The 26,021-nt window shown below is 48.3% G+C and overlaps 3 protein-coding genes across 8 annotated transcripts; all 3 read right to left on the bottom strand.

Annotated features, from left to right (window-relative positions):
- Positions 1-47: 47 nt before the first annotated feature.
- Positions 48-14,842, bottom strand: Zswim8 (zinc finger SWIM-type containing 8). Of its 5 annotated transcripts, none has more exons than XM_047552319.1 (26): positions 14,352-14,842; positions 12,165-12,318; positions 11,822-11,916; positions 11,496-11,668; positions 11,218-11,325; positions 11,011-11,092; positions 10,757-10,877; positions 9,844-10,045; positions 9,548-9,723; positions 8,201-9,194; positions 7,308-7,439; positions 6,986-7,165; positions 6,701-6,884; positions 6,401-6,499; positions 5,589-5,713; positions 4,913-5,153; positions 4,657-4,815; positions 4,322-4,550; positions 3,859-4,148; positions 3,485-3,708; positions 2,061-2,549; positions 1,641-1,824; positions 1,367-1,543; positions 1,095-1,214; positions 661-771; positions 48-525 (listed from the first exon to the last, which is right to left on the bottom strand). In XM_047552319.1, exons 1-26 carry the CDS (start codon positions 14,557-14,559, stop codon positions 65-67), a joined length of 5,718 nt encoding a protein of 1,905 aa, XP_047408275.1. In that variant the 5' UTR covers positions 14,560-14,842; the 3' UTR covers positions 48-64. The 5 variants fall into 5 exon arrangements, with proteins under 5 accessions (XP_047408275.1, XP_047408276.1, XP_047408280.1 ...); XM_047552320.1 differs by having other exon boundaries at positions 1,665-1,824; XM_047552321.1 differs by having other exon boundaries at positions 189-525; positions 661-839.
- A 2,672-nt stretch (positions 14,843-17,514) lies between these two features.
- Chchd1 (coiled-coil-helix-coiled-coil-helix domain containing 1) lies at positions 17,515-19,044 on the bottom strand. Its single transcript, XM_047553936.1, has 3 exons — positions 18,883-19,044; positions 18,641-18,759; positions 17,515-17,806 (listed from the first exon to the last, which is right to left on the bottom strand). The coding sequence occupies exons 1-3, from the start codon at positions 19,004-19,006 to the stop codon at positions 17,693-17,695; spliced, it is 357 nt and encodes a 118-aa protein (XP_047409892.1). The 5' UTR covers positions 19,007-19,044; the 3' UTR covers positions 17,515-17,692.
- Positions 19,045-22,980: 3,936 nt separating this feature from the next.
- Fut11 (fucosyltransferase 11) lies at positions 22,981-25,951 on the bottom strand. 2 transcript variants are annotated; one of them, XM_047552955.1, is made up of 4 exons: positions 25,171-25,951; positions 24,432-25,057; positions 24,038-24,049; positions 23,233-23,305 (listed from the first exon to the last, which is right to left on the bottom strand). In XM_047552955.1, exons 1-4 carry the CDS (start codon positions 25,879-25,881, stop codon positions 23,233-23,235), a joined length of 1,422 nt encoding a protein of 473 aa, XP_047408911.1. In that variant the 5' UTR covers positions 25,882-25,951. The 2 variants fall into 2 exon arrangements, with proteins under 2 accessions (XP_047408910.1, XP_047408911.1); XM_047552954.1 differs by lacking the exons at positions 23,233-23,305; positions 24,038-24,049 and adding an exon at positions 22,981-23,211.
- Between the last annotated feature and the right edge of the window lie 70 nt (positions 25,952-26,021).

Here is a 26,021-nt window from a genome sequence, read left to right as displayed (position 1 = left end):
AGGTACAGCAGCACATGGAGGAAAAGAAGGGAAAGGCCCAGGCAGACTAGAGTAAAAAAGGAGCTTATATATTTATAAATGCCAAATAAATACCAGAGGCCACCCAACGCCCCCTCCCAGATAGGGCCGTCTCCCCCAGCCCTAGGTTTCTAGGGTCTGAGACATCTTGGCCCCAAGCTACAGCCCAAGAGCAGCTGCCAGTCTGGGCTACCAGGGAACTGAGTGGAGATGATCTGTCCAGCCAAGATTCATTCCCTCTGTGTGAGGGGCCCCCAAAGCCATGGGCCTGTGTCCCTGTATAGGGCCCTAAGGGGGCCAGACTCAGGGAGAGAAGGTGGTCATCTCGAGCGAGACCCGCTGCCACAGCTCCTTGGTCTGTTTGCTGCGCTTGAGGTTCTGCAGGATGTCGTTGAACTGCATCATGCCCATGGGTGTCAGGCAGAAGGCGCTGCGAGCACTGCGGATCGCATTCACAAAGTCGTCGTAGTCGGCAGGGGTCAGGTGAATCAAGCGGTGGTGGATGTACTGGAGATGTGTGCAGGGTGAGCCTTGGTACAAAGCACAGAACCACACCCCTCCTCCCTTATATGCTAATAAGCACTCTGGTCCATAACTCCCCAGGAGATGCTCCACTCTGCCCCATACTTCCTGGGTTGTCACCTGCATGTATGCTTGTTGGCAGCGCTGCACCAGTTGGTGGAAGGCCGGGGCACGCAGGTGGTTGTGGGCATGAGCAGGGCTCAGCCGCTGCAGCGTCTCCATGACGATCTCCTGCAGCACAAACGGGCTCAGCACCCCCTTGGCTGCCCCCACACAGAACTGGTGCACGTAGTTCACTCCTGGGGGGCAGGGGGGAGGGGCATGAGACGGGGGTGGCCACCTCTGCCCTAGGGACCCAACTTACATATCTCAGCTCTGGCCTGGCAGAGAGCCTCCCTCCACCCCAGGAGCTGAGGTAACCCTCCGCCCCCCGCGCACGCACACATACCCGACCAAGGCCTCAACTCTGAGCAAGAGCTAGGAAGGAGGTCTGGGATAGGAAGGTGGGGGGAGCAGGTCGGGGGGACAATGGTCCTGGGGAGGGGAGGTGTTACCCAGCTTTGCTGCCAGCCCCAGCAACCATTTGACATCATCAGTGTAGGGGGGGGAGCGGGAGAAGTTGTTGGGGTGATCGTTGTGTGCCCGGCGACCCAGCATCTCCAGTGCCAGCATTCCTGGGAGATAAGGGTGGGCACATGGTTGGGTACATCCTGTTATCCTCTACCCCAACCTGGTATCAGATCCCATATTTGACCCCATGATAAGCAAAATTAAGAGCAAATAGGAGGGGTCCACTGAAGGAGTACAGAAAGAAACCTCCTCTCACCAACACGGTAGGCAGCATGCAGGTGGTGCAGGCTGTGTGGATTGACAGGTTGACTGTGCACCTCCTCTTCAGGTGGTGGAAAGCCCCCACTAACCAAAGGGCTGGGCTGTGTGGTCAGGGCAGGCAGTGAGGCACCCTGGATGGCTGGAAATGTGGATGCTGGATGGACACTGCTCACTGAGGGTAGAATGAAAGCCATGTGAGATCTAGCACAGAGGGGTGGAGAAGACTCACTCCCTACCTCCCCTGTCCACTGTGCCTCCCCTCCATTCACCTGTTCCCTGTCCCCACAACTCACAGGCCACACTGGTGGGCAGTGGAAGCCCTGGCTCTGTGTGGTAGGGATGGACTGTGATGGGTGCCATGGAAGGGACAGGGAAAGACACAGCAGTGGCAGCAAGTGAGGGAGGTGTCACTGAGTAAGGGTACTGTGCCCCCAGGAATGCAGGATGCACACCCTAGAGGCAGAGGAAGGAAGAGAAGGAAGATACCAAGTTATAGGAGGATAGCTCTGCCCCTTCACCCCACAAATGGGTATCCCTACACTTATCTTAGGCTGGGTTCCCCAGATTCCCACCACCTCACCAGGACTTTTGGAAGCATTACTATATTCCAAGAGTACCCCACTCCAACCCCCCATGAACTCCCAGTGTGTTTGCACATGCCCCACCCCTCAGTAGGATACTGGTCTCACCTGTGGGTATGCAGAGCTGGGCACAGGGAAGACGGCAGGCCGGGGCATATGAGGCATGGGATGGGCGGGGTGAGCTGGGTGGGTGAGGTACTGAGGGCTACAGGGCAGGTGGGGCTGTAAAGCAGTGTAGGGGTGCAGGCCAGGGGAGTGACCATGCCCCAGTCCTGGACCTGGATATAAACTGGACCCCACTGAAATGACTGGAACCACTGTGGCTGCTGCTGTCACTGCTGCTGCTGCCACTGTAACAGGTTCAGTCCCTGGGCCCCCCCTGCCCTCAGGCAGCCCCCGCCCAGCCTCCCCAGCTGCCCTGATCCCAGTGGCAGTACAGCTTGTAGCCCCTTCACGGGCTGTGGATGAGCCACCTGCTGTTTGCTCATATAGCCAGAACCACTGGTGAGCAACCTCAAACAACACTTCGGGGTACACGCCCCCACCCTTAGCCGCCTCTTCCACTGCCATGCAGGCCTTCTCCAACATCAGGTTATCCTGGAAGGGAGGGGCACAGAGTGTTAAGAGGGAAAGGCTTTATCCCAGGAATGTTGTCAGATGACATTCCAGTGGCTGCCTCAGAGTTGGCTGGTTGGGGGTGGGCATCAGAGGTCAGGGTCAATGCTCAGTTAGTGCTTCACACAGACACTGAACAAATACTTGCTGACCAATAGTAGTCAAGACCAGATAACAGTCCTCAGCGCCAAACTAATTTAATCACCCCTCCCCATCCATATCTCATCTCTCTGAGACTTGCCCTAAGTTTTCCATTCTTGATCTCTAAACTATAAGCCTCTATTTCCTTATCTATTTCCTTATCTTATAGGAATAATCCTAACCTTAGAGTTGTAAGATAAAGGATATGGTGAATGTGAAATTATATTACAGATTGAGCATTCCTAAATCCCAAAATCCAAAACTTTTTGGGCACCAACCTGATTCCTCAGGTGGAAAATTTCTCACCACGAAACTTAGTTTCGTACACAAAATTGTTTAAAATATCATAAGATTATCTTCAGGCTATGTACATAAGGTGTATGAAACAAATTTCATGTTTAGACTTGGGTCTCATCCCCAAGATATTTTATTATATACAGCAAATATTCCAAAATCTAAAATCTGAAACACTTGTGGTTCCAGGCATTTCAGATAAAGAATATTCAACCTGTAACATTAAAATATCACCATAAAAGGACAAACTGGATACTCTTATAAACTCCTGAAGATGGGAATCAAGAACTGGTTCTTCTGTATAGGCTCAGCAGCACATCTATAATCCCAGACACAAGGGAGGCTAAGATAAGAGGATCACAAGTTCTGGGCTAGCTGAACAACTAGACCCCTTCTCAAAAAAAAAAAAAAAAAAATAGGGCCCTCATGTTTCCCCATGCCCAACATTCTTTCCCAGGTCCCCAGATTGCCTGTAGAAATACCTGCTCCTTGCACTGCACCAGGGCCCGCTGGATTTCATTGGGGTTCAATGCATGGGCATGAGGCAGGCAGCTTAAGGCCAGCTCTGCCGCTGCCCGCACCATATTGGAGTCTCGTGCCCGTGATGCTCTGTCAGCCAGGGATGCAACCTCAGGGGGAGTCAGGTGCCCATCCCAGCATTCTACCAGTATAGTCAGGGCTGCACTGCCAATCTCCATTGCCTGCCCTTCAGGGAAAGAGCACAATGGGATTAGTGTGGGAACCACTGGAGTGAAGGGATGATGTCTCTCATCAAGTCAGTAATGCCCCAAAGATAAGGCTCTTATCTCCACCAGTTAACCCCCGTCCTATTCCCAAATCAGGACATTAGATTTACCTGTAATCCAGGAGACGTGGGAAGAATAGGTACGTGACAGCCAGTTGGGAGAAACAAAGTTGTGCAGGCCAAGGGCATAAAGCCCAATCTCGAAGGCGCAAAGGTGCAGGTTGCGGTGAGGACCCTGGTGGCCCCCTGAGGAAGATGGATGTGTGAAAATGGAAGTGCTGCTGTTGCCCCCTGCCTTGATCAGCACTGTCTTCGCCAGCTCGAAGTAGAAGTGTGCAGCTGCCTCTGATGGCTGATTGGGTACATGGGGGGCATGACTCTCGGGGCGGCGGCCCTTGTACCTAAAGGGGCAATGGGGTAGGGACCGGGATGGGGTTTCTTTGAAATGGGTGTCCAGATAGGTTGGGAAGGACCAGGGCAAGGGAGGAGGTTGAGGACAATGGTTGGATTACACTAGGGTTGTAGCTCTGAGGGTGGGCCAGATTAGGGGAGATGGGTATTTCTTCCCACTGACCTGCCAACTTCAACTGTCTTTGTCCGGGCCCCTCCACTGGCACTGGCCCGGCGACTTCCACTGGAGGACGAGGAGCCCAGGGAGTCCGAGGAAGAGCTGCTAATGCTGTCACTGTCTTGTCCTCGACCCCAGGAGGTGGGGGCCCAGCCCCCACGAAGTGGCCTCCGGCTTAAGGTGGGGGAACTATCCGATGTTGTTTCAGGGGCACTGCTGTCAATGCTGGCCATGCCTAACCCCCACAAGACAAGTCAGGCTCAGAAGTTAGGAGTCCCTGAAGTCAGACTCCAACCTTCCTGTATATCCCTCTCTCCATGTCATCCTATGGGCTGTCCTACCTGTATGCTTCTTCTTAGGCCGCCCTGGGGAGCCCCAGCCCCGTCCATTGTAGCCTCCACGACTGCCAAGTGCCAGGCGGCTGGGAACCTTTCCCTCTGGCCTTGGGGTCAAAGCTGCCTCAGGTGGGAGACCCTCACATGGGGAATGCGGGGAACTTTCTAGGTGGGAAAAATAGGAAGTTGGGATGAGTCCAGGAAAGGGTACCCCAATATGGCTATATACCATTCATTCCCCTGCCCAGTGCCCCCACCTCACCAGGCACATTCTTCTCTGTGAATCCCTCAGCAGGGCCTGGCCCAGCCCCTGCCACATTCCCTGGCTGAGTAGGCCCTGCAGAGCCTGAGGTCAGTGGCTGCAGGACCCCTGGGGCAGATGGGCCCCCGTGCTTTGAAGGAGACCTCTGGTTGGCTGTAGCTGGGCGGCTAGATGAGTAGAATGAGCTCAATGTCTGTGGCTTATGCGTCTGGCTCTCTCGGTCCAAGAGTTTATCTAAGATCTAGAGGACAAAGATGCGGTGACAGGATGCCCTTTATCTCCTGACTTCTATTACCTTCCTTTCTCCTTGAAGCAGCCTAATGCTACCTCCTCAGGAAGACTTCCCCAGTTAATAGCTACAGGATAACCTCCCAGCTTACATGTCTTGGTATCCTCTGTAACACTTACCTCAGAACTGAATATACTGATATTCAATAAATATTGAAATAAATGAATGAATGACTTTATGCTCTCTGCTTCTCTTCTTCCACCTCATGCCCAAGCACACCTATAAGAACCATTGGTCTCTTGTTCTCTATGAGAAGTTCCCAAGATTCCCTACTTACCTCCTATGGGCAGAATAGTACTTTCCAGAATAGTACTGGAAACTCCTGAGAAAGGTGTTGATATTTGCTCACTCCCTGTCTGTCAAAAGCCCAGTACCTCAGTCCCTTACCTTCTTGAGCTTGGCCTGGTCGTCCTTGTAAGTGATCATGAGTGCTAATGCCAGGTCACCCTTCTCCCGACGTGTGCCTTCACATAGGAGGGGATGTTCTGCCTCGCTCACTGTTGTCTTCATGCCTGTGAGGAGGGCCTCATAGAAATTAAAAGTGGTCACAACTCCCAAGGCAGCAAAGGCAAATAGGCCAGGATTCCCCAGCCACCAACATGTAAAGGGTTCCTTTGGCCCAACAAACATCACATGGCAAAAGGTCCCCACTGTCTGTCATATTCAGCTTAAGCTCTGTTTGCTTTTTAAGACCTTCTTAACCTAGCTCACCCTATGCACCTAGCATGTACCTACCATTTTAGGGAAGTTGGGTTCCTCACTCTCAGAAAGATTTGACTGCAACTAAGTATATATTAACTTGATATAGGGTCTTGCTATGTTGCCTCAAACTTCTGAGCTCAAATGATCTTCCTGCCTATCTCCTGAGTAGCTAGGACTATGGGTGTACCACCATGGCACTTGGCTGCAACTGAGTCTTTATTTGTGGTATTCCCTTATCTAGAAATTACTGATCTTTTAACTTTACATTCCATGTTCTATCACCTCCCTAAGGACTTTTCTCTAGATTTTTGTTTTGTTGCCCTTGGAATACCCATAATCCACACACACATTTTTGCCCTAAATTCCAGATTGTCTCATAGGCATTAGTTGACTTACAGAAATCATCCTGACTTTCTTAAGAGGGCTCAGGTGTCACACCCCTTAAGGCCTGGGCAAGGCCTAGCTCATCAACATGCTCAAGACACTGAAAGACTCACCCAAGGCAGCAACTGCTGCTTCAAATCCCAGCTCCTCATCTCCAGGCATCTCATTGCTCCAGTTGCGACTTGGGGGCCGGGAACCCGTGGGAGAAACCACTGGATAAAAGTTGGGATAAGTCAGGCAGACAGAGGTACCATGAAAAAGAATGCAAGGGAACCCAAGATGCTTATCATCCCAGAGCTACCCTAATGGGTCCTAAAGGCAATTCAGAGAGAGCCTTGGGGATCTTGGCTTTTCCTCAGAGAAAGCAACCCCTCCCCCCACTATCCCACTTACTGTAGGGGCAGGCACCATACCTGGAGCACAGAGAACATCAAAGATGAAACTGGCCAACATGAGAGGCAACACAGGCCGATAGTCACAGAGTGTCCCCTCCCGAAGCTCCTCTGCCCGGCACCGCATGGTACTCATCTCATTGGGACCCAGAGGAATTTTCTTGAGCAAGGCAGCCACCTCAGACTCTTGGTATGCCAGCTTCACCTGAGGGCACACAAGGGGCTCAGATCTCCTATCCCTCAATGGAGATCAAAGTGTAAGGATCTGAGGAGAATGAGGTACAAAGCTCAGATAGAAACTCTGACCTCTAAGGCCTTGGTAGAAGCTGGGGGCCGCTGTAGCTCCAAGGCAAACATGCCAACTCGGAAGGCCAGGTTGTGGTGCTCTGGACGCTCACTGAGCACTGTCAACAGGAAGGCTGCCTTGGTCAGGGTGTTGGTAGCCACCCAGGTCTGACGGCTTGTGGATACTTTATTCTTCTTGCCCTACAGAGGGAAGCACAAGGAAGCAGGCAGATGAATCTGACCAACTTCAGGGAAGGTAGGAAGAGGATCTCACTTGGGGTGGGGCATGGGAAGCTAAGAGTAAGTGGGGGCCGGAGAGATAAAGGAAAGGGATCTCTCTCACCTTGGCAGGGGGCAGCTCTACCTTGAGGTCGGGTGGGTTGGCTAGCAGGTCCTGGGCAAGCTCCACAGTGAGGCGGGAGGCCTCATTGCTATAACCATGTGCATGCAGGGCCTCAGCACAGGCAAATAACACCTGGAGAAAGGACATGGGACCAGATGGGTTAAAGCACCAACTTGCATAGGCAGGACATCATGCTCATTCATGTAGCATATATTCCTTAGTACTTGCTATATGCTGGGCACTGTGCTGGCCCCAGGTATACCATGAGCTCAGTCTGGGTAGAGAGACAGACACAAGCACACAATTACTGTGAATGCTAGTCACTACTGGCAAAGGTCAAGAGGGGGGACAATTGAGTAGTGTGGCTCACTGGGCTTGGGGCAGAGGGGCAGTAGAAGGGAAGACTTCCCAGAGCTGGTGTGGTCTTTAAGGTCTCTGAGACCTGAAGAAGGAACAGGAGCTGACCAGACAAAGTGAGGAGAGAGTATTCCAGGCAGAAATGCCAATCTGTACAAAAGTATGGAGACAAAAAGGGGGATGGCAGGCTCAGTAGTTGGATGCATGGAGGACAAGGGACAGAGTAGCCAGGTAAAGCCAGGAAGCTGGAAAAGATCAGACCAAGTAGAACTTTACAGGTCATGCCAACGACCCTCATTTTTACCCTTAAGGGCAATGGATTTTAAATAGCACAGTGACATAATCAGACACTTCGGAAGAAAAAAAATCAACGCTGAAACTGTTAAGAGAACAGATGACAGATGGGGAAACTAGTTAGGAGCCTGCTATAGGATTCTAAGTCATGCCAGTGGTTGTGACACTTCCAGCTAAAGCCAGACAGCCCCTCCCAGCAGTGACTAAGAAGTACCCAGCCCTCCCTTCCTCAGGCCCCTCACCTCCATGCGGCTCTCCTGTTCCAGTGGCTTCAGCCCAGCAAACAGGTCGTGCTCCTCCCCAGCCCCGCCCTCGGCCTTCTCCTCCTCGCCCCCAGCCCCATCCTGGGCATTCAGGTAATACGCCTGGTAGTCATCATCCTCCTCTCCAACTGCAGGGGCTGCCTCTTTGGTTTTGGGAAGCCCATTGCCACTCTCATCTGTGGAAGGGAGGTCATCCCGGGTACAGACCTCCCCAGGGAGCAGGCCAGGAGGACCAACAGAGGCTGTGGGAAGCTCAGGCCCTTCCGAGAAGTACACACCACCATCTTCCTCGTAAGTATCTGGGGGCTCAGGTAGGAAGGTGGATGGGCCTCGGGAAACACCAGGGGGAGGACAGGGTGGAGGGCTCTCTAGGAATCCACCAAAGGTGCTGGCCTCTGCACCCAGGGCCAGGCTGCTGTCATCCAGGCTCATCTCTGCCAGATCTGGCTCCAGGGAGCTGTCCTCACTGCTCAGCCGTCGCTTGCTCCCACTGCCTGTTGAGCCCTTGCCCCCACTGCCAGCCCCACCCAGTGCCTTGGCTTTGGCCCCGCCTGAACCCAACTTATGCAGAGCCTTATCTCCCCCTTCAGCTGAGAGGCGGCGGGGACCCCGCTGTGAGGAGGGAACCCCCTCACCCAATCCCTTGCGCTTGGGCCCAGGTTCCTTAGGCCGCACAGCAGGTTCAGTAGGAAGAGGTCGGGGCCTGTCCCGGGATTCCTCCAGGCCCCCAGAACGGGAGGCGCTTGGACGTGGGGGCAGGGCTCGGGCCCAGCACAGAGCGAGCTTCCGGTCAGTGCCACTGTAGGTGACACCAGGAAGTGGGTAGGCCTCTTCCCAGTTAAAGTAGCAGGCCTCCACTGCCGGTCGGAAGCCAGGAAAAAGCCGCTCCAGGGTCTTCTTGTGTTGTCCACGCTTTACATTCTCAATCACCTTCAGCTGCCACTGGCGCAACTGTGCACACAGTTCCCGGCGGCTGTGGGAACAAAGGGCAGGAGTCTGCTGGGGGGACAACCCACCAGTCTGCACTAAGAAGGGAAAAGAGGAGCTGGAGTAGGTATATACCCCAAAAAGGCAGAGGGAAGCACTTCTTGAGCCAGGCCCAGAGACATCAATGCAGGAATTTTGGAAAATGGATGCTTTTCAGGGAGGAAAGGAGGACAGCCTTTCAGAAAATAGAACCATAAATCCCTAGTAATCCTTGGGCTTGGCACCTCCCGTTTCCCTAGGATGAGAATAATGGCACATCCTCATGTACAAGGAGATGAGGGCTCAGTTTGTACTGGACTGGCCTAGTTAGTGTTGTGGGAAGTCTATGGGGAGACTCACCGCTGGGGGCTGAGGGCAGGGTCCAGCACAGCCAGTCTCCATAGTGTGACCATCTCGTCACACATGCTGGCACAAGCATGAGCTGCCACTTCTGACTGCCCATTGCTACGGCCTGTGTGCCCACTGGCACTGCTGTGGGAGGCTGAGGTGCGCACGCTGTACCACCAACCTGTTATCTGGAGACAAAGAGGGCTGAGAGATGTACCTGTAGCTCAGAAAGTCAGAGCAGCCCTCCGTAGTGTCCTTGCTGGGAAGATAAAGAACCACTATAGAGTTCTATAACTCTGGGGAATTACCTGTTCATAAGTGAGGCACTGGTCAGTAAGGATTTCCAGCAAAGGGGCAGCATTGCTATCCCTCCGCTTGAACATCTCCCGCACAATGCTAAGCAGGTTCCAGACACCCTCTGGCTCACGGCCCCTCAGAGGGCGCAGCAGACATGCCCATTCAGCAGCAGCTGGGGGCTCCGTGGAAGACAGATACATGGAGTTCACATCACTGTAAAAGTAGTGGATCAGAGGGCAAGGGATAGAACTTGGTGGTAGAGGACTTACCTACCAAGTACAAGGTCCTGGATTCAATGCCCAGTACTTAAGGGAAAAAAAATAGATGGTAACTAAGATGGGACTGAATGAAGTGAGTAAAATCACAAGAGGTTTTTGACCCAAAAGGGGGTTCTGAACAGGCACAGTAGCACATGTCTATAATCCCAGCTGCTCCGGAGGCTGAGGCAGAAGGATCGAGAGTTCAAAACCAGCCTAAGCAATTTAGCAACACTCTAAGCAACTCAGTGAGACCCTGTCTCTAAATAAAATATAAAAAGGGTTGGGGATGTGGCTCAGTAGCACCCATGGGTTCTATCCCCAGTACATAAAAAAAAAAAAAAAAAAAAAGAGGTTCTGACCCGAAATACAGAGTAGGATAAGAATGGGGATGGCTATAAAAAAAATTCTTGAACTTTCTCTGCCTCAATTTCCTGATCTGTCAAAGGAAGAAAAATGACTCTTATTCTACCTATATAAGACCAATCTGTGACAATACAAAATCAGCATCATCCATTGATTCAACAATGACATCTGTGTGCCAGGCACCACACCAGTGCAAAGAGAAGGTAGGGGATACACGCATTAATAAGACAAAGGATCTGCCAAAAGCCTCAAAGGATGCACCCCTGCAACCACAGACTTAATATGCAGAGATCCAATTTACCTGAAGACCACAGGGGAAGGACCACAGAACTTGTGCAATGTCTTCTTGATGTTGTCGGTCAGCGTTGACTCATCCAAATACCAAGTGCTCTGGTCCGAAGCCGAGGGCCCTGCTGTGGGATCTGAGATGACAGGCAGTCAGTCACCTATTAATAGGAGCCTGGATTTGTCTGACAATAGTGAGTGTTTAGCAAGTGGCACTCTGCACAATCAGCCTGCTTTCTTCCTATTGCCTTTCTCTCTCACCATACTTACCTGGGGCACCACACACTGTATTGATGGCTGTTGACTGGGAGGAGAGGAGCTCATCCAGGAGACGCTGAGCTGTAGGGAGAATCTGAGGGGAAAGGGACAAAGGCAGAAAGAATAAGGCACAGATGAACCCAAGGGGGCCTGGGCCTAATAGGAAGGCTGATATGAAGATCTGCAGCTAAATGTGGAAGCGCATGCCAACGCACTCACCTGCTGAGGGAGCTCACTGATGAGGTACTGAGCAAACTTCTGCAGCTGGTCCCTCTGCAGTCGAGACAAGGACTCTGAGACTGGGGCACGCAGACAGACTGCAGAAGCCTGAAGGGGACAAAGAAATGGAACCATTTGAGAAATGCCTTGCTGAAGGGGAACAAAGGAAGACAGGCAGAATAGGGGAGGCAAGGGGGCTCACATTGTGGCCAGGCATGCAGCAGAGAAGGGGAAAATGGAGCGTAGGATAGGGCCAGGATAAATTGGGAGGGCCTCACGTTGTGGATGCGGAAGAGACAGAGTGCCACGACGTGAGTGCACCATTTGGCCCCAGCCCCACAGGTACAGCTGCAGGAAGTGACCCGGCAGCGGTCAAACATCACAGCCACGTTGTAGGCCCCCTTTGGAGGAACCATCTGAGGTGGCACCACTGTAGCACTCAGATGGAATCCTGAAAAGAAATAAGGACATCATCAGGGATCTCTGCCCTCAACCGTGGCCCTGCAGTTATTCAGACAACAGCTCCAGCTTTTTGCAATGGGTCTTTAATTCATAACAGGTGAACGGAGGAGCAAAGCTGCCACAGGCATCATGGGACCCTTACCTATCTGCAGTGGGTCCTTTACAGCCCTCATGCGGAACAGCTGATCCCCCCGCTGGAACTCATCTGCACTGCCATTGGCCAAGCATGAATACAGCCTGGAGGGAAGAGGACATGGCCACAACGCAGCAAATAACCTTTCACAGACCCTATCAAGACCACAACGCCATAGGTACTCTCTCCCCACTGTCACTCCTTTTTGGAGAAAATCCCGGGCATTCCCTTTTCTACTTGTTTTTCCTCAGTACAGCCCCCAAATACAATATCTCCTTTGTTCTGCATAAAGCCCAGCAGACAGTGTGGGATATCAGGACCCCACTCCCCACCATCAATCCTCTGTCCTCACCGAATGTCTTCTTCATTCTCAGGGAAGCTCCAAAAAGCTATTCGGAGCTGGAGTTGCTCAGGCACTGGAGGGTAAACTTTCTCCACCACTTCAAATGGGATGTGAAATGCCACCTGCTTTGCCGACAGCTCCACCAATGGGATTACCAGTCCATCTTTGGAAACAAAGGTTGGGGTGGGTGAAGTAAAGAGGAAATGAAAAGGGTCATAATTACTTGGCACTGTACTGGGCCTCATCTTCAATATGAACAAAAAGGGGGTCCTGGATGAAAATCCTACAAATTCTCTTGTAAGGGGACACTAACCCTAAAAACTTCCTCTGGGAAACAGGAGTTCGGCAGTCCCCAGTCCATAGACTGCTACCTCAGGCTCAGAAAAAAAGATGCCAAGAGATCCAGGAAATTCCTGGCCAGACAGATGTGTTCATAGGGCTTGGCATCGTATTTCCCACATACCCCAAGCACTTCAGATTCATATGACATTGTTAATCTCTCTCCTTTGACATTCTTGTCTCTGAATGCCTGTTCTCTATCCCTTTTTCTCTAGAACAATCCCCTATTTAAAGAGAGAAGACAGGCTGGAGCCTACAAGAGTTAAGTAGGGACCTCAAGAAGCTGGCCTAAACTGACTTCTCACACTAGAAGCCCTGGTGGAGAGACAGGTATTGCAGGGGACTTAACTGCTGCTCCTGGAATCACCTGGAGTAGGATGAAATTACCACTCATTAAGGTTTTCCACACTGCTTTAGTCAAAAAGAAGTAATATTACAAAAGGCTGCACACCTCATCAAATGACTAGCCAGATTAGAAGATGGATCTGAAAATCAGAGAACTGAAAAGAACCCTTTTACAAAAGGTTAACCTTTCTCAAAAAATAAATAAATAAATAAACACTTTTACAAAAATAAGCTACTGAAGGTAGTCATGAATTGGGTTGAGAGGGTGGATGGGAATGACACACTTTTCCACATTTTAACCTGGCCAGGAAGATACCAATAGGTTGAAAATGTTCACCACTGACTTCAGTTACTTCCCCCGGAGTATGGGAGCTCTAAGACCCAATGCCACCCACACATGCAAATATGAAAGAACCAGGGAAGCCATCAAAGATCCACAGTGTAACTGCTTAGGATCTGTGTGTGTGTGTGTGTACACACAAACATGTGCTTTCTCTCCAACTGAGTGACACACTCATGCCACTCCTAAAAAGTGACACATCCACATTTCTCTGTTCCAAAGGAGCACCAGAAATCTCTACAGGACAGCTTGAAAAATAGGACTCTTGGAATGATCTGAGTAGAATCACACAAATTAAATTCCTCAACTGCTGGGACCCAGGACAAAAACTGTCATGAGGAAGGAAGGGAAAGGATGTAGTGAGTTCTGAGCCTGTAACGTTTCTTATCTTTATTCTCCTCCTTTATATCCCCTCTAACTAAAGCAAAATTCCTCACAGCACTAATCAGTTATTTCTTGGAAAGATCCAAGAATGAAAGAAACTCACAGTAAAAAACAGGAAAATGTTCCATGTAGAGAGCCCAGAGACAATTATTCACACTCTTGACTAGGCCCTGATATGGAAATCTAAGGTTCCCATCCTTAGGTCCCAGCCTTGGCTTCTGACAGATGTTCAAAACTCTGATCAGGGCCATGCAGCAAAACTTTGATCTAACCCCATGAAGTATGAAATCTCCTCTCACAGGCCAGTTCACCTCCACTTTCCTTTAGGTGGGATGATCCCTTCTTGGAGCAGTTGGGATGAGAGATCAACAGTCTGAAGCAAGAAACGTCCTAATGCACTTTGCAATGGAGTGACACACCTCAAGTGGTCAGTTCTTCAAAATCAACCCTTAATCACATTCTTTCTACTTTCTAGTATTCCAAAAGCTGACCTCAGTTAAGTATTCCCAAGTCAGAGAATAAATTCTTCCCCCTTACTCCATCTTTAAGGCAAAGGAACGACAAAAGATCTTTCTGTCCAACCCAGGATTTCCCTGCCACAACGCACCATACACACACACACACACACACACTTGCGTGGAGAAGTCAGCCCACCTCGGGAAGGCCAGAAAAGCGCGTCCTGAACAATCTTAAGGTTGGGACAGCTCCCGGTCCCGGACAGCTCCCGAGCAAGGCCCAAACAGGGCCTGCCCGCTCCCCTCCCCCTACCCCACCCCGCGCACCCTCACCTCGCATTCTGGTACCGCCACTGCCACCTCCGCCACCGCCACCAGTGGGGGAATTGGGCCCCGCTGACTGTTTGCGCCATCCCCGCCAGTTCTGGCAAAGGCTTTCCGCCTCGGAGATGAAGGAACAGAGTGAATCCTCCTCAAAGCGGTCAGAATCCTCGAATGAGAAGCGCTCTCCATCCTCCCATTCCGCGAACATCAGCTCCATGGGGCCCGCACCCCCCGGGGCCGGGTCTCCCCCCGCGGATCCGGGGCCTGGGCCGCCGGCCGGGGACTGAGGGGAGGCCCGGGGCCTGAGGGGCGAGCCGGGGCTGGGGGTGGCCGGGGTGCTCAGGGCGGCCGTGCCGGGCGAAGATCTCAAGCCTGAGAGAGACACTGTACCAGGCCTCGCCCAACAGCGAGGTGCGAACAGGGGTTGTGCCCAGTCTCCGAGACTCAGGGCCCGGACGAAGCGCTGGGCGGCCGGGGCCTCTAGGCGGCTGCGGCGCCGCCTCCCCCATCAGCTGATCTGAACTTCCGGCCGCGCCGGCCATCACCACTTCCGCCCTCGAGCTCCTGAACTGGACCCCACACGGGTGGGTGTAGGAGACATATTTGTTTGTATTTGGTGTCTGGGATTGAACCCAGGGGCACTTAACCACTGAGCTACATCACCAGTGCCCCCCTTTTGAGACAGGGTTTTGCTAAATTGCTGAGGCTGGCTTGGAACTTGAGATTCTCCTGCCTTAGCCTTCGGTGTCGCTAGGATTACAGGCATGCGCCCCCACGCCCGGCTGACATGTTTGTTTAATTGCTGCATTTCCTGCTTTTTATTCCTCGAGCCCACTGTCACAACCATAAGAGGAAACCAACCTCCAACGGTATATGAAACGACTACAGATTCCAGCAATAACTTGGTGTCCATAAAGTCCCCAAGGAATAAACAGCCGCTGTGCATGTCGGGAAGCGTAGGCTGTCAAGAGACAGCGCAGGAACCATTGGACAGAGTTATTGTCCTAACTCGGGATAGGCCCTGGGGCCGCATCACCTTCTGGGAATTGTAGTCCAGAAGCCTGCAATTCCCCAGACTTGTATAGAGTTCTAACTGGGGAAGCAACAGGAAAGAAGGCATTTGATTTCAGGAAATGGTTGTTCTTTTTGTCAATATAGCCTTCGAGCCCTGGAATTCTTCCTTTCTTTTTTTTAGTTGTAGATGGTCACAATACCTTTTATTTATTTTTATGCGGTGCTGAGGATGGAACCCAGTGCCTAACCCATGCTAAAGCACTCTACCACTGAGCTACTGTCCCAGCTTCAGTCCAGGAGTTCTTAATCTTTTTTTGTGCTATAGGCCGTTTAGCAATCTGGTGAAATCCATGGTCCTCCTCCCATTGTTTATAAATGCACAAAGTAAAATACAAGAATTATAAAGGAAACATTATAATTAAATACAATTATCAAAATAGTAATGAAACAAATTTGTAACATAATGCTTCTTTATTTACGTGTTAAATGACAAAATCTGACTAGGGGTTGGGCTCAGTGGTACAATGCTTGCCTTTATGGGCAAGGTCCTGGGTTCAACCCCCCAGCACCTACACACACATTTACCAAAAAAACTAACAGGAAATGTAAGCAAATGTAATAATAATAGTATAATCTTTGAAGTTAGTAAATGAGTAAAAATTACATTTTAAGACATTTATTTATTTATTTACTGCGTACTGGGAATTAAACCCAGGGGCACTTTACCGCTGAGTTACCTTTCCAGACCTTTTCAATTTTTGAGACAAGGTCTCGATAAGTTGCTTAGGGCCTTGCTAATCTGCTGATGCTGGTGTCAAACTTGTGATCCTACTGCCTCAGCTTCCCAAATTGCTGGGATTACAGGAGAGTGCCACCACACCTGGATCATTTTGAGATATTCTTTTTTTTTTTTTTTTTTTTTTGGGTGCTGGGGATTGAACCCACGGCCTTGTGCTTACAAGGCAAGCACTCTACCGACTGAGCTATCTCCCCAGCCCCCGGAGATATTCTTAATAAACTGTAATATCGTATGAAAACACCATGATTGGTCTGGGGATATAGTTCAGTGGTAAAGTACTTGCTGGGCACACACAAGGCCCTAGGTTCAATCCCCAGCTTAAAAACAAACACACACAAAAAACTTCATAAATCTAGTCCAAAGGGCCTCCTATAGCTAGAACCCTCAGTTTGCAGAACTAGGCAGTTGGCATAGTGCTCTAGACATGGAGAACAAAGACTATGTGTATTGGGAGGACCAAGAGGAAAGACCCCTCTTTAATAATTTTTCCATTGGAACATTAAAAACTCCACTGATCACTTTGTCCCTCATTCATTACTATAAAGTACATAGATTAATATCAGGGGATCACAAAAGTAAACACCTTCCGCATCTTCAGAAAAGTGAACAGGTAATACAATAGAAGTTGATTGTCAATCAAGCCTCAGTTTCACCATCTGAGTCTAGTGGGGAGGTCACTGGAATATCAGGACAAATAATAATCGACTCTATCTGGTTATTGCTAAGTAGAATAAGGAAATACAGTTGCCACAACTTTTGACTTTTTTTAAAAAGTGGCTAAAAATTGATTTTTTTCAATTTTTGAATGTGGTCAGGTAATTTTAAAACATTTTTATCTACATGGACTAAATAAAATATATCTGCAGACCCTCTGGATCACCAGTTTGTGAACTTTATTTATTTTGTGCAGAGGTCATGCACAAAATAAGTGGTCACTAAATACAGAGGATGGCAAAAAGCTCTACATATGAGAAAACGTCAACATTCTTAGTGCACCAAAGGCACTAAGCACCAAAGGCAAAAGCACTAAATGGTGTAAAGGACTCTGAAAACAGGAAAAGACATCTTGTCCATCCTAGGGCAAATCACAAAGCAAAGACCTTCCAGGAACTAGAAGATATATAGGATTCAAGAAAGGAGAGAGGTCTGGAGAAACAGTAAAAAAAAAAAAAAAAAAAAAAAAAAAAAAAAGAAAAGTAGCTCAGTGGTGGTACAGTACCTGCTAGAATTTCAGAGGTTTGGGTTATCCCCAGCACCACACACACACACACACACACACACACACACACACACCAAAAAAAAAAAAAAAAAAAAAAAAGGAAAAGAAAAGAGTAATTCATGACAAAAAGCCAATTTCTCTTCAGAGAATTTTATTTCAAGATAAGCCATAACTTCCATCCAGATGGTAACTCCAAAGCGCAAAAAAAAGTGCTTCTCATTTTACCCTTGGAAGAGAGCATGGCAGTGCAAACATCTCTAAAATGCCTCTGCAGTTTTCAGGAGTGATAGTCCAATCATTGAAAATGCTTCTCCATTTTCAGCTGAGATGAGGTTTGTTAGGAAACCTCTGTAATAATTTATTCAATTTCTTGGGAGGTAAACTCCCATACTCTCCCAGGGTCTCCTGGACTGATCTCATCTTTCGTGCTTCCTAAAAACAGAACAAAAACAATAACAGTTCTAAAGTATGCCCTGGGTTCATAGTTTTTATTTTTACAATGCTCCGAGGTATACTACGGTATTAGCCAATCCAGAGACGTTTGTGTAAACAGCTTTCAACAAAAGGGACTTGGGACCTACAAATAACTATGATCTGAAGCAACTATTAAAAGCTTGCAGTTGCTATGTGCCATGTAATCTGAGCAACTTGGGAGGTTGAGGCAGGAGAATAACAAGTTCAAAGCCAGCCTCAGCAACTTAGGGAGACCCTGTCTCAAAATAAAAAGGGCTGGGGATGTAGCTCAATGGTTAAGTGCCCCTGGGTTCAATCCCTGGTACAAAAAAAGAAAAGAAGCCATCAGTTAAATTGAAGCTGACCTTAGATAACTTCAATATCTTTAGTACTATTTTTTTTTTTTTTGGGTGCTGGGGATCGAACCCAGGGCCTTGTGCTTGCAAGGCAAGCACTCTACCGACTGAGCTATCTCCCCAGCCCCTCTTTAGTACTATTTTATTTCAGACAGTAGTCTATTTGTGCAGCAACTTAAATTTGCTAAAGTGGTTTTCCCATTCATTACTTCTTTGACATTCTCAAAATTCTATAACCTGGCTATTAATATTGACCTCACTTTACATACTGTAAAACTAAAGTTCAGAGCAGTGAAATAAATCGTTCAAAGATGTTATTTTTACCACTTTGGTGTGGGTAAAGTAGCTCACAAGTTAAAGAGAGGACGTTTCCAAACCTAGCAAAAAGCATAGAGGCCCATTATTTGTATCCATCCCCCTGTTCTTTTCCCCGAGAAGGCACCCCAGGAGCTGTCACCTGAGCCCTCGCAGCACAATCGAAAAAGTCCTGGATCTCTTTTCTGCACGCCTCGTCGCGGAATTCATTCTGCTTCCAGCAAGCCATCATCACCGACATCTCCGTGATACAGGTCGCCTCTGCAGCGGAAGAACTGAGGGACTCTCAGTCACAAAGAGACCTTATCTTCCCGCCCTCCTACTCAACCGCCCTTACCCCACTCTGGTTCCCGTTCCGGGGCCTCCCGGGCTCCGATTGCTCACCGCCCTTCTCCCGGCGCCGCTCCCCGACGCGGTTAGCTAGGATGAGGGGTTTGTTGGGCTTCAGTATAGGCTTCCGAGGGTTCCCAAGCCGCGCCAGGCGACCACGCAGGCTGGGAGTCGCCATTGTGCACTGCACTCCCGGCAGGCTCCGCGGCGCCGTGCGTGACCTCGCGTAACACCTACTGGCGGGACAGGACTCGGTGCGGACCTGCTGCAGCTCAGAGCGCACCTCTTCTCCTGCCGAGCGCACGACAACTCTGGGTTCGAAAGTCTGCGGATCTATACCCGTTGGCAGATTAGGAGACTCTGGGCTCCTACGCCTACTGAAGCCACTCCTCTGTGAGCTCCGGGCCCTAAAATCTGGGGACAGTGGTTTTGCAGGAAATGGTCCCAATAAATGAACACTTATTTCTGGTGGTAGCCGACTGGTCTAGAGGGTGGTTGACGTGGACAACGAGAAAGGATGGGAGCGAAATAAAATGTGAGTCCTTAAGACGTTAGATTGGGATATAGTGATAGCGCGCTTGCCGAGCATGAGCTAAGGCCTTGGGATCAGTTCCTGATGCCGCGAAAAACACACGATGCAAGAATCACAGCTTCTGGGACAGGAGTCCCCTGTGTTTTTTCTCCTTTGCTAGCAAAGCAATAAAATTTCTTTCTCCTTTTTGTTAAAAAAAAAACAAAAAACAAAAAAATATATATATAATATATATATAATATATATATATATATATATATATATATAAGGTGGGAAAAGATTTCTAACAAACGCTCAAGAGCTATTTTTTATTACTTTTAGTACCACTCTGAAACCACAAATAAAAATTAAGCTCATTTATAACAACTACTACTTAGATACAACTACTACTTGGATACGATTCACTCCTTTTTAAGAATCCCATTGAATAGGGTAAGGTTTAAATGCTTTCCCATTCATCTTTAATACTCTCATTAGTCCTGTGAAATTACTTGGTAATATTTATAGACTTGGGTTTCAGTTGTGATGCATCAGACTTAGTTCTTTAAAACAACAACAACAAAATATATATATATATGTGTGTGTGTGTGTGTGTGTGTATATATACACACACACATATATACATATATATATATATATATATATATACACACACACACACACATATATTTAGTTGTTGATGAACCTTTATTTATTTAGATACATGCAGAGTATCAAACCCAGTGCCTCGCACATGCTAGGCAAGCAGTCTACCACTAAGCTACAACCCCAGCCCCCAGACAGTTCTTAAATTTTGGCTGTTTACAAAATTCAGCCCAAAGATGTGCCACAAATTCTCAAAAAACATTTCCAAATAAGTTCCAAGAAATGTTTCTGGTAAAGGGAGAATATTTTGAACAAGTTAGTAGTTCATATGATGACTAATTCTGAGGAGCAAGTTTACTTGGATGTGTAAATTTGTGTTCAAATCATTTATCACAGATGTTTGGAATCTTCCCATTGATAATCCGCATATCCCGCTTTCTTCCCTTCAGTCTGTTCATGTCAGAGAGCCTTCCCTCACTTCTCAAACCCCACCACCATCAACTGTTTTCTTCAGAGCAGTTATCCTAATCTAAATTTACTTTTGTTCATGGCCTCATCTACCCCCGCATTTTAAAATGTACTACGAGAGAAGGGACCTTGTTTGTGTATCTTCTTTGCTGAATCCCCAGTACTTTTGTAAGTCTCCAACTTTATCATGCCCAACCCCAAAAAGTAACCAAGCAGAAGACACTATTTAAAAAGCAGTTTATTATACAAAATGAAACCTGAGATAAGAGAAAATAGCAACACTTGCAGGAATAAAGACATTAGCCTTGTGCTCCACCCCCACACTACCAGCAGTGTAAATAAAACAGATTCCTACCAGGCACTTCTACCACCAGTAACCACAGCCTGCAGCAAGTATACTGCTGCTCTATACAGAGCAAGCTGGGCCCCAAACCACAAAAAATTCACATTGCTTGCTTTCTCCATAGGGAAAGTGAAGCTTTTAATTGTTAAGGATCAGGTGGCCATTCCTATTTCTTTCCCCATATAGAAATGCAGCACCTGATTTACCCTGCTTTTTGTGAATACTTATATGGTTAAAAGGAATAAGGAAGAAAGTCTGGGAAGACCTGAGCACAAAGCAGATCTGAGTCTTCAGCCAACAACCGTTCAAAAACAAATGGCCTACTTTATGTATAAAACTGCTAAAGGAATGCTAATAGGAACTGGCAGTTAGACAGGAGAGGTAGGGATGATTCTACTTCTTGCATAACCATCACTTACCCTTTTTATTGCACATAATGCAATCTGAATTCTAACCTAGATTTGTACTTGTGCAATATGTATTTTGCAATGTGAATCAGTATCTGCACTGAAACAGATTGTAAGCTTAGAAATCAGAGTCCTGTGTGTGTGTTTTTTTATGGGTGCAAACTATATCAAATTTTAACAGATGTATTTTTGAAGGTCTTTTTCTGTTGTTCTTTTCTTCAAGAGTCAAAACAGGTTAAGCAAAGTTTTCATACTAATATAAAGGACATCATTTATTAAAGTATAAAATGAAGGGCTGGGGGTGTAGCTTAGAGGCAGAACTCATGCTTATTAGCTAGTTCGCAGCCTTGGATTCAATCCTCAGCACCATTTAAAAAAAAAAAAGTAAAAAGAACAACCTTGGCAATAAAATTCAACCTAAATTACAGTTTTTCTTAATCATATCCACAGATGTTACAGTGTCAAACATGGATCTAGTTGTTGAAACATCTAACATGCATACATATCCTCCTATCTACAAATAGATATGGATATATAATTTTATAATCAGATAGACTCATAAGCTACAGAACTTCTCTAGTGATAATTTGTTAACATATTACAACCAGAGTAGCTCTAAGATCCAAAGTATTCTTTCTTGTTCCACTACCCCAGGGAAAGCTCATGTCTCCTTACTCACTAGGCCATCTGTTCAAGCCACAGCAATATAAGGGCTTGGCTGCATCCCTAAATCTAAAGTTTTTATTTAGCCACCACTTGTGGTGGCTTAAATTTCTTGCCTCGCCTCTTCATCGCTGAGTTTAGGGATCTGGGTAGGCTCCATCAAACAGTAATTCTCTGTCCATAAAACTGAATGGAAGGATATCAGATTGAATGAAGCTGAGCTATTCAACTTTTTCTGCCATCATTTCCAGCTTTAGTCTCCATCTTTGATCTAAAATAGATCTGAGCAGTACATTATTGACATTGCATATATCAGCTACTACATCTGTTCGTGAAATGATAAAGAATCCCAGGTATACCCTAAATAACAAGCAAATCAGCAGTAAAAAAGTGATGGCAAGGTTTATGTATCTCCATCTGAAATTGTGGGAAAGGACCTAAAACTAGAAAAAGGCCATTTAAACTATCTGATGTGGAAAGTAATGTAAATAATATGAAAAATATGACCCCAAGAGTTGGGCGCAGTGGCATGCACCTGTAGTCCCAGCTACTTGTAGGCTGAGATAAGACAATCACTTGAGACCAGCTTAGACAACAGAATGAGACCCTGACTCAACCAAAACAAAAAAATCTTCAGAAAACCAGAATAAAACACACCAGAAGCATTGCTTCTATACCAACTTAACAGTTTATAAAGCAAGAGATGAGGAAAAGAGAAAGGTCCTGAATATGGAAGAGTTTGGGAAATAGAACAGAAGTTTTAAGAAGTAACCTGGCCCATCTTACCTCAAAATTGAGAGGATGAAAAAGCTAGAGAAGTGAACAGTCCTTTAAAAACTCTTTTTGGCCAGCACCTTGTGTCAAATGGGTATTTTAGGCTTCTGTTCCCCTAATGAACCAAGAACTGGATGCCTCCATCTCTCATGGAGAAGACCATATGCTGAGACCTTGGTCACACACCATTAAGACAACTGAACCCATGCCAAGACAGTGTTTGGGCATAGTGGCATGTGTCTCTACTCCCAGCTACATGGGAGGCTGAGGCAGGAGGAATTGAGCCTAGGAATTCAAGGCCAGCCTGGGCAATGCGGTAAGCCCTTCTCTCTTAAAAAAAAAAAAAAAAAAAAAAAAAAAAAAAAAAAAAAGAAGGAAGGAAAGAAAGAAAAGGAAAGAAAGTGTACCATGATAAAATAAGATCTTCTTAGGTCTTCCAAGTAAAAAGCTCTTACAAGGGCAGTTAGAGATTTTGGTTTCTTTTCATGAAGATCTCATGTAGGTAATCCCAAAATTTACTTTTCTGTGTTTCATTGTTGTGGATCATGGCAGTGAGAGCTTCTCCCTGGTCCAGACCTTGCCAATAATCCTGTAGCCACATCTCCTTCCAGCTGAAATACCAAAATGGTAGGTTATGGAACCACAGCACAGTGATGAATCCTGCCTTTCTCTGAGTGGGGTCTTAAGCAGATACACTTTCTCTGTCTAGGACAAGGTTCTGCTGTTAGGTGAAGGAAATGTGAGGTCAATCCAGTACTAGCCCAAGTGTCAGGAGTAAGCCACTAACCCAAAGATATCACACAGTCATCCAGAGTAAAAATTCCTGATTGCCAGCTTCTGGCTCCCAAATGTTGAGGGAGTTCAGAGGCAGGCATAGCAGGGACCAACCCAAGGAAATGAGGAAAGGTCTTCAGATGGTTATATTTTAAGTTTCACCTTTATATCAATAATCAAAAGGGAAATGCAGTGGCATCCAGTGTTTAAGACATAATATTTTCCTAGTGTTTCATTTATATTTTTTCTAATAACTATTTTTTCTAATAACTCATAGTATATTCAACATAAACTAGATACAAATTACTTGTTGGAAGACTCCTCCACTAGAACCAAACTGTACCAGCAGCATATATAAGTAGCCCTCTGCTGCCATCCATTGTCCAAGTGAGTTTCTGCAGGATATTCTATTGCTATTAAGTAGCTTTATCATTTTCCCACTCTACATTCCATGAAAACCTTGTTTCCCAGTGCCACTACCTTCTGTGATCTGCTACAGTTGATTACTCACTTCCCTTCCAACCACACTGCCCATCATTGTTAATCATTAATCTTAGAAAAGCATTCCTCCAATTCTGTCTAGGGTGAACATATAATTTATCATCTAAATTAGGGTTTTGTTTTTTTTCCTCTCCCAGTACTGGGGACTGAACCCAGAGGTACTCTACCAATGAGCTACATTCCAGTTCTTTTTTTCCTGAGGAGAATAGAGGGAATTATGTCATGGGCGCATTCTGCCTTTAAGGTTTGGTTAAGAGTAGTTGAGGAAACAAGGCAAAATGAAAATGAAAAGGCTGTGTAAAAATGTAGAATATAAATCAAGGCAATAACACGTGAAAATCAGTTATTGTGGACAATGTCTGTAATAGTGGTCTAAAAAAAAGAAACTTGACCCAGGCAGTGAGAGGGAGAAAGAAAGTTGGGCAGATAAATTGGGGCAAGACTATATACAGCCTATCAGACTCAGGAGTTTGGGCCGTTCTAAAAAATCAACTACAGTAAGCAAGGAAGTAGATAATTTGATTTGACAGCTGCATTCCATGCCAGCAACCCCTACCTGTCATTCTCGGGAATCTCTTCCACTTTACCAAAGCCAGGTTTGGGCATTGGGCAGTCCATGTGAGTGGGCTGGGCAATGTGGGGCTCAAGGACAGGGATGCCCCCAGCAGAGGCTACATGGGCTTTCGTGGCATCCAGCCGACTCAGTTCATGGTCACAAACGAAGCACTCGAAACCGTTCAGGTAGTTAGGCAGTAGAGGATCATTCACTCCCCACTCCCGGTGCTTCAAGTTATCCAGAAGAAACTGGTTGGTGATGCCCCCGGGTTGCTTGTATGACAAGTATTTCATATATTCCTCATCATTTTTATCCAGAAAGTCAATAAATTCTGCCAGCTTCTGAGGGGACTCAAAGTCATCAATAAGGATGATAGAGTGGTTGTTCGGCATCCAGTCCCTCACAGACGGAGAGCCACGGTACACCGGAACAGCACCCAGGTGCATCGGGCGCCACAATTTTTCTGTCATGTAGTCGTTACAGATGGCATTTTCGAGGGCCAAGTGGAACTTATAGCGGGACAAAAAAGTCAAGAGCTCTGGATCCTCGGTGGTGGCCGTGGCCGTGTCCTGTAACCGCGCAGTGGGCAGCTCCCGATTTTGCAGGCATTTGCCGTACGAGTCCACCTGAGCGGGGTAGAGTACAGCTGTCAGAAGGGTTGGGCCTGTAGCCCTGGACTCCGGGGTTCCCGGGCTCCTCCCGGCCCGCCCCCTCCCTGCCACGTTCCCCCTTCACCCACCGGGATGTAGCGCATGAGCTCGCGCACGTAGCGGTCCCGGTCCGCAGGCACATCGCAATGGGATTGCAGATAGAGCAGCGGTGCGTAGCCGCGTCTGCGCCACTCCGCACGCTCCTGGAGGGGAGGCGCCGCGCGGCGCAGGTAGGAGGTCCCGGGCAGCCACTGCAGCGGCAGAGGGTAATCCGAGTGGCGGCTGAAGGTGGCGGTAAGATTGAAGAGGCGGATGCCCGGGCCGTGGCTCAGCAAGAAGTTGTTGAGGGGCGACTCCTCGTGTAAGAGCGCCCAGCTCTGGTGCGCCAGGCGCGGCAGCGGCGCGTCAGATGCGCGAAAGTCGGTGCCGTAGAAGAGCAATGCGCGCGTCTGCGAGTTCCCGCGCACTCGTCGGTCGCGGGACGCCACGCACGCGCCGCGCGTGCACTCGATGCGCTCCGAGTCGCCGGAGAAGTGGGGAAATAGGCCAGGGCTCCACCACAGCAGCACCGGCAAGTCCACTGTCTCCTCCTGCCTTCCCGGCTGCGGGGCCCCGGGACTGCGCGCCACCCCCACCGCGCCCAGGGCCGAGGGCGGCCGGAAAACCGCGCCGTCCCACGGTTCCACCCACTCCGCTTCCCCGCCGGCCTCTCCCTCCGCCACAGGCCCAGAACTGTTGGCCGCACAGACACTAAGCACACCAAGGGCAGCCAGTACAGCCCCGGCACGGCCGGCCGCCATGTCCACTCTGGCAACCGACGGCCCTCGGTCAGCACAAGACCCCACCCGGCGGTGAGTTGCGACCAGAGGAGGTCCTACGCCACTGGGGCACGCGGCGCATGCGCAGCTCCGGTGGAGCGTAACAGAAGAGACATTGCTAG

Source organism: Sciurus carolinensis, chromosome 5 (genome assembly GCF_902686445.1).
Source record: "Sciurus carolinensis chromosome 5, mSciCar1.2, whole genome shotgun sequence".
In the NCBI taxonomy this organism is placed as follows: Eukaryota; Metazoa; Chordata; class Mammalia; order Rodentia; family Sciuridae; genus Sciurus; species Sciurus carolinensis.
Note: the sequence above shows the minus strand (reverse complement) of the source record. Positions and strands in the feature narration are given on the sequence as shown.

Coding starts and splice junctions, on each gene's coding strand:
- Fut11 (XM_047552954.1), bottom strand. CDS start 25,881: ATGGCGGCCGGCCGTGCCGGGGCTGTACTGGCTGCCCTTGGTGTGCTT. Junction 25,058..25,170: donor AGCTCATGCGCTACATCCCG/GTGGGTGAAGGG, acceptor TACCCCGCTCAG/GTGGACTCGTACGGCAAATG. Junction 23,212..24,431: donor GAGATTCCCGAGAATGACAG/GTAGGGGTTGCT, acceptor TTGGTATTTCAG/CTGGAAGGAGATGTGGCTAC.
- Zswim8 (XM_047552319.1), bottom strand. CDS start 14,559: ATGGAGCTGATGTTCGCGGAATGGGAGGATGGAGAGCGCTTCTCATTC. Junction 11,093..11,217: donor TCAGTGAGCTCCCTCAGCAG/GTGAGTGCGTTG, acceptor CTTTCCCCTCAG/ATTCTCCCTACAGCTCAGCG. Junction 1,825..2,060: donor CCAGCTCTGCATACCCACAG/GTGAGACCAGTA, acceptor CTCTGCCTCTAG/GGTGTGCATCCTGCATTCCT.
- Chchd1 (XM_047553936.1), bottom strand. CDS start 19,006: ATGGCGACTCCCAGCCTGCGTGGTCGCCTGGCGCGGCTTGGGAACCCT. Junction 18,760..18,882: donor GCGGCGCCGGGAGAAGGGCG/GTGAGCAATCGG, acceptor CTTCCGCTGCAG/AGGCGACCTGTATCACGGAG. Junction 17,807..18,640: donor ATTGTGCTGCGAGGGCTCAG/GTGACAGCTCCT, acceptor TTCTGTTTTTAG/GAAGCACGAAAGATGAGATC.